At 32.2% G+C, this 7,192-nt stretch overlaps 1 protein-coding gene across 1 annotated transcript; it reads right to left on the reverse strand.

Annotated features, from left to right (window-relative positions):
* Positions 1-2,944: 2,944 nt before the first annotated feature.
* LOC132945816 (uncharacterized) lies at positions 2,945-4,126 on the reverse strand. Its single transcript, XM_061015588.1, has 2 exons — positions 3,718-4,126; positions 2,945-3,288 (listed from the first exon to the last, which is right to left on the reverse strand). The coding sequence occupies exons 1-2, from the start codon at positions 4,076-4,078 to the stop codon at positions 3,254-3,256; spliced, it is 396 nt and encodes a 131-aa protein (XP_060871571.1). The 5' UTR covers positions 4,079-4,126; the 3' UTR covers positions 2,945-3,253.
* Positions 4,127-7,192: the final 3,066 nt, after the last annotated feature.

Genomic DNA, 7,192 nt, shown 5'->3' on the forward strand with positions numbered 1-7,192 from the left:
TGCCTGCGGGCGCCAACACCCTCCTTCAATTTTTTTTTTAGTAATGTAACTCTAGTTGAATATTTTGTATTGAAATGAAAATTGATAACTTGGTGCCCTATGAATGATCATTCTTTAATGAACTAAATATTTTGAATAGTTTTTAAGTTTAAGATTCTGGGCATTTTAGTTTGTACTTTGTTATGTGTATTCCTACAGTTAAATTTATTCAAAATTTTTTTTTGTTTCCTAAAATGCATTTGCCTGCGAGCGCCAACACCCTCTTCAATTTTTCTTTTATGATTTAACCTCTAGCCAAACTTTTTAAACATTGACCATCGGGTACCCTTGAATAATCCTTATCGTTAATGAACTTTTTTATTATTGTTAATTGATCAGGGGATGTATTGCCCGAAAATGTTCAATATTTGTATTGTAACTATACTGGTATAACACTATTCGGGCTATCAATAAAGTCGTGTTCAAAATTAGAAAATTGGTAAGGTATGATATTTTTTTAAGCAATTCTTTCGAGTAGGGAATTCGCTCAATGATATTTAAATATTTTCACCGATAATCAAGTACGATGACTTGTAGGTAACTAGAGACTGAGTGAATAGGAATTAGGAAGTGTGTGATATGGCGAAGATAAGGAAATGGGTCAACAGGATTTCAGAATGTTTGGTGTATGAAAGGGAAAGATGAAAAAGAAATGTCAGGTTAGGGTAGGTAAGTGGAGTGAGAGTAGCAGATATGAGAATAATAGGTAAGGTGTTAAGGTACAAAAGAGGATAGAATAAGAAATTAATTAATTAAGGGTAGTGTACGGTAGTGTACATATTGTAGTGAAAACAAGAGAGAATAGGTTTAGGTGGTTCGGTCACTGTATGATAAGAGATAGTGAGAGTGGCTATAGAAGTTAATTTAACGGAGAAATGATGGGCGAGAAGACTGAAGAAGAGATGGATAGACAGAATACCGATCATATGGAGGTGTGGAATGAGAGTGGCTGAACCTGTATATAGCTGTGAGAGACGGGGGAAGAAAAAGTGTAAAGGTAGAATAGTTATGTTAACAATGCCGAATACGTAGGAAAAGATCTTAAATTGCAAAGGCCCTATTGACTCTTTGGCTTCAACTAACCATAGGTTTACCCAATTAACCTTCTTATGACTCATTAGGACACTTTGAATAAAAAGATCCTGAGTTGCAGGTTGCCGAACTTAAGTGTTTGATTATCAAGTTGATCCTTTATTTGGCCTCAATTTATTGTTCCCCTCGAAAACCGCTGATAAGACCATTATGTACTATCCAATATCTTAATTATCTATGATGGAGCCATACCCAGCTCACTCGTGTAAACTTATTGTCGGTTGGGATGTCAGCGCACTATTTGTTTTCCATCTTTGACCCACGCGTAGCATACCAAATGTACGATTAAGAAAACACTAAAATGATTGGGTCAGAGAGAGAAATATAAATGGTGCGCTAAAAATCTGACATCCTCTTAGTGTTATCAAGTTGAAGAAGCAGTTGATTGTTGACAATTTGACATTTAACATTAACTGTGGCAGGTATTATAATTGGAAGTAAAAGTAATTAGCAGGGCTGTGAATTTAATGCAATGAAAAAGTGTTAAATATTTGGCTGCATGTATGCACTAAAAACAGGCAAATATATGCACTGAAATATTCAAAAATATGCACTTAAAATTCAAAAAAATACTGAATGAAAACGTTTTTATTAAATTTTTTTAAATTAATAAATTATAATTCAAATTGGTTTACAAAAAAAATTCTTTATTTACACACTTGGTAGGTAGGTATGTAGGTAGGTAACGGATGAACCGAAAATATAAAAACATTTTAAGAAAATAAGCATAAATACGAAGAAATCATGAAAACATGCTATTATATTAACTAACCAAAAAAAAAAAACGCATATTGGTAACGGTGTTGTAATAATAGGGATCTCCCAAAAAAAATACGTACTAATAGTTCAAACAAATCATAAAAGCCAACTGTAATAAATATTAATATATGAAAAAGTATATTAAAATGCATTATTATTATAAATGAAACAAAACTATGAACTATAGACCGTGACATAATATAGGTATTTCTATATTTTTAGCTCCATAATTTCTGTTAAAATATTAGGAAAATGTATTAAGTACCGTAAAAGTGCTAAATTTGAGCTATTACTGAAAATATTATATTCATAACAAATTATCATAGAAGGTTAGGTACTGTTATTCCACATACTTATTATAGTTTAATTTAACTACAACATTCTAGTAGAGTCTGATAAAATTTGGTTCCACGACTTTGATCATACAAACTTTAAATACTAAACTATGGGTCTGAAATTTAGTTTGTATAGATGTAAATAATCCAAAACATATATTGCTTCAAAATATAAAAATAAAGTGTCTTGTATTGTAGTAGGTGGGTAACTTTCAAAAAAAAAAACTAAAAAAAATCATACTTGAAATCTATGTATAATATACGTATATTGTAATAAATGTTCAAATGTTTACTATAGTACATTATAAAAAATTAACTTAAGTTCAATATAATACATTATAACAGGTGTTCAAATAAACATTTCATACCAAAAATGTTGTTTTTTTTTTTTTATTAATTAAACATAAGACTTTCCTAGCCTAAGGCTATCTAAATCTAGGGATATTGAAAATGTACATAATTTTTAACATTATAACATGATAATTAAAATTTTTAAGCACTATGGATGATTACAATTGGTATAAAATATAGTATGACATATAAAATTAATGATATTTGTTAGCATGAGCAAAATGTATACAAATAGATAAAATAGCAACGTGTTTATATAAACTAAAGTAAATAAAAATAAGTGATTGTAGGTATGGTCTGATATACGATGAAAAAATAGATAAAAAGGGAAAAACCTGTACACTATGGACAGAAACATTTATTGACAATCTCGGTAAGGAGATTAATTAGTGGAGTAATTAAAGAGTTAAAATTAGAAATAAATTCTGATAAAACATTTGTGATGGATTCCATGGAAGAGGTTACCGTTTTGGTCGCTGCAGCATAGGATTTCCTTGAAAGCTGCCGAGCATGATCTCCTGGGACATCGTTTGACGAAGACTTTGTAGGCGTTGGTACATTTGTATTTTTGCGTTTTTTTGTAACGGATTGATAAACACGGCATCCTTTGTAGTTGGCCGTGTGTACCTCAGAACAGAGCGCGCATTTGGCTGGACTAGCTCGGTCCTTTGTGCAGTTCACGGAGCGGTGGTCTCCACCGCATTTGACGCACCTAGATTCATGTTGACAGTAATTATCGGTATGGCCGTAGGCTTAACAATTATGGCACTGAGGCGGACCACGGCGGGACAGATGAGGTTTTTCGATTATAACTTTGGTATCAAGTAGCGAAGTGATATTGAAATATCTTTGTTATTATTCTGACGATATAAATCAACAAAAAATAATGAGAGACCGCGTCTATTTTTATCTTGGACATTGATAACTTGTTTCACAGAATGTCCTTCTTCCGACAAGGTGACAGAAATTTCCGTACACAATGTGGAATGCTGGAGATTTCTTATTGCGACTCTGAATGAGCAAATAACGCGAGCTTAAAAAGTATGAAAACTGGAATCAGTATTATTGAGATGATTCAGAATAGTGTTGTAGTTGAGTACGCCTCTGGGATATACGATCAGGTATGATTTAGTAGACTTACAGGTAAATGCGTTTGGACCGGTCAACCTTGTTAGCTCATTTGTGAAGGCGGAGAAATTTGAGATGTTGGAGATGTAAAACGGAGGTGGCGTGACGTCTTGTGTATCGAGCGTAGGCTGCTCGATATTTTGTTTTGCAGGACCTGATTTTTCGTTGCAAACTGTCGCACTGTTGGTGGATGTATTAAATATGTTGTCACTAGAATCATCAGAGTACAAGGCGGCATACCGATTAGGTGTAACGAATTTTTTTGACTTTTTATCAGCAACTTTTGGCGAAATTGACGAATTTGAAAAATTGCGTTTGTTAGACATTGATGTCTGGAGCGAGTCGCCACCGGTGTCGTGGACTTTGTCTACCATAATATCGAACTGCGAATGCGATAACGGAGCTCATAAGTAACTACGTGCGTGCACGTTGAGCGTAATAGCCGGACTGAAAAAAAAAAATGTTGTTAATACACACAGTCTCTCTTCAAATTATCTACAAAATATAAATGTTTAGTTAATTGGAAGACTTGATTAAGTATTTAATCATTTATCTAAAAGAGATGTGCCGGGTCGCCACATTACTATTTCGAGGGGCCATGGTGCAAGCGTCGTCTATAAATATCATAATATATATTATATAAGAAATACAAACTTAATATTTCACTAACAGTAAATATTATAAAAAAATATTACGAAATGTACTATACTCATATTATATTATGATTGTATTAGTTACAAACTCTTGAATTAAGAGTTATGTTTGAGGATTTAATTAATTTCCTAAAAGGAAATGCCTCAAGGTTGCCTCAGTAAGTTTAGGGACCGTAGTTAAAGTGCCGTCCACCAATAAAGTAGATAGAGACTCGTTGATCGCTTTTATGTGCTTCAAATTGTTTACACGAGTGAGCTGGGTATGGCTCCATCATAGATAATAAAGGCAATTGCCGAATTCCGTCCCGGGTTGCTGAAAATGACCAAATTCCGTCCCGGGGGCGGAGCAACTATGTCCGAATTCCGTCCCGGGGGTTGATAAACTATGCCCGAATTCCGTCCCGACTAGAATTAGACTCTCATCCCGAGAGAACATTTTTTAAATGATAAAATTATGCTTTGGAAAAGTCAAAACATAGATCGACACCAGTTTGTGTGTCAGGTGTCGTCTAAGTTTTTACCAGCCTATTTCAAATCTAAAAAATAATAATTTAAAAAAAAAAAATGATTAAAATAATAAATAATTTAGGTAAATACTAATTACACATAGACATAACATATATTATACTTATACTCTTAAATTTATTAAAATACTTATATGACTGTCATATTTATATATAAATGGCATATACTGTAAATGGAGTTTTTTTTGCTCCGTATATTAATAATAAATAAATAAAACTATTTTGCCGGATTTCACATTTTTAAACATGCCAGCAAAGTTCGCCAGTCCTAAGCCTGGAGAAAATGTGAAGGAGATGTTATTGCCACCTATATCATAGCGTTACAGGTAGTAGGACGGAATTCGAACATAGTTGCTCCGCCTCCGGGACGGAATTTGGTCTTCAGTTATGGAACCATAGGGGGCCCGGGACGGAATTCGGTACCAGCCATAATAAAGATATAACATAATGGTCTTATCAGCGGTCTTCGAGGGGAACAATTGAGGCCAAATAAAGTATACCTATATCGAGTATCGCCTATCAATATAAAGGAGCCTATATTGCCTTCCCCTCCGGGAACGCAGCCTCAAATGTATTGAACATAGGCGTGGCCTATCCATATCTTTATTATCTATGGGCTCCATCCATAGCATGGATTAAGGTGTCAACAATCTAAGGATCAACTTGATAATCAAACACTTAAGTTTAGCAACCTGCAAATCAGGATCTTTTTATTCAAAGTGTCCTAATAAGTCATAAGAAGATTAGTTAGGTAAACCTATGGTTAGTTGAAGCTATGGTAATGATAGACAACTACCATCACCGGTCGTGAGCTTTGCGATGATCTTTTCCTACTAACTATCAAGGTATTCGATATTGTAAACATAACAATGAAAGAAAATATTTAAATATTATTAATTTGGTTAGGTTAGGTTAGGTAAGGATAGGGCAGGAAATTAGATGTTAACTAATTATCATAGTTTTTAACACGGTCTTAAAGACTGTCAGCAAGAGTTGTACCAGTATAGTTATCAACAACTTAATTACAGCCGACAATAAATAATGATTTTATTACCACAACAAATTATAAAATGTATTTTAAAATATAACAAAATATTATTTTATTAGGGTTTTATAAGGTTTTCAATACTTATGAGTTTTTAAAAATAGAAAATGTATAATATGAATAGTTTTAATTTAATATATGGTTTTGTGTTTTAATACACCTAGTTTTTGGATTGTACTGTAATGTGTATTCCTACAGTTAATTTTTTTCAAAATTTTTTTTTGGTTTCCTAAAATGCATTTGCCTGCGGGCGCCAACACCCTCTTCAATTTTTTTTTTATGAATTATCCTCTACCCAAACTTTTTAAACATTGACAATCTGGTACCTCTTTAATAATCCTTTTTTTATGAAATAAATATTTTAAATCGTTTTTTCTGTTTAATATTCTGGGCATTTGAGTAAGGTTAGGTTAGGTAAAATGCTTTTGCCTGCAGGCGCTAACACCCTCCTTCAGATTTTTTTTTTTTGTTATGTGACTCTAGTTGAATTTTTTGTATATACTTTTTGAACATTCAAAATCTGGTGCACTTTTAATAATCCATCATTATTGAACTAAATATTTTGTATAGTTTTTTTTGTTTAAGATTCTGGACATTTTGGTTTGAAGTTTTTAATTAAATTTTTTTTTTGTTTTCTAAAATGCTTTTGCCTGCGGGCGCCAACACCCTCTTTCAATTTTTTTTTTTGTTATGTGACTAATTGAATTTTTTGTATAGACTTTGTAATGTGTATTCCTACAATAATATTTTTTTTTTAATTTTTTTTTTGTTTTCTAAAATGCATTTGCCTGCGGGCGCCAACACCCTCCTTCAATTTTTTTTTTTGTTATGTGACTAGTTGAATTTTTTGTATATACTTTTTGAACATTCAAAATCTGGTGCACTTTGAATAATCCATCATTAATGAACTAAATATTTTGTATAGTTTTTTTTTTGTTTAAGATTCTGGACAATTTGGTTTGAAGTTTTTAATTAAAATTTTTTTTTGTTTTCTAAAATGCTTTTGCCTGCGGGCGCCAACACCCTCTTTCAATTTTTTTTTTGTTATGTGACTAGTTGAATTTTTTGTATAGACTTTGTAATGTGTATTCCTACAATATAATTTTTTTTTAAATTTTTTTTTGTTTTCTAAAGTGCATTTGCCTGCGGGCTCCAACACCCTCTTTCAATTTTTTTTTTTTGTTATGTAACTCTAGTTGAATTTTTTGTATATACTTTTTGAACATTCAAAATCTGGTGCACTTTTAATAATCCATCATTATTGAA

This window comes from Metopolophium dirhodum, chromosome 5 (genome assembly GCF_019925205.1).
Source record: "Metopolophium dirhodum isolate CAU chromosome 5, ASM1992520v1, whole genome shotgun sequence".
NCBI classification, from domain to species: Eukaryota; Metazoa; Arthropoda; class Insecta; order Hemiptera; family Aphididae; genus Metopolophium; species Metopolophium dirhodum.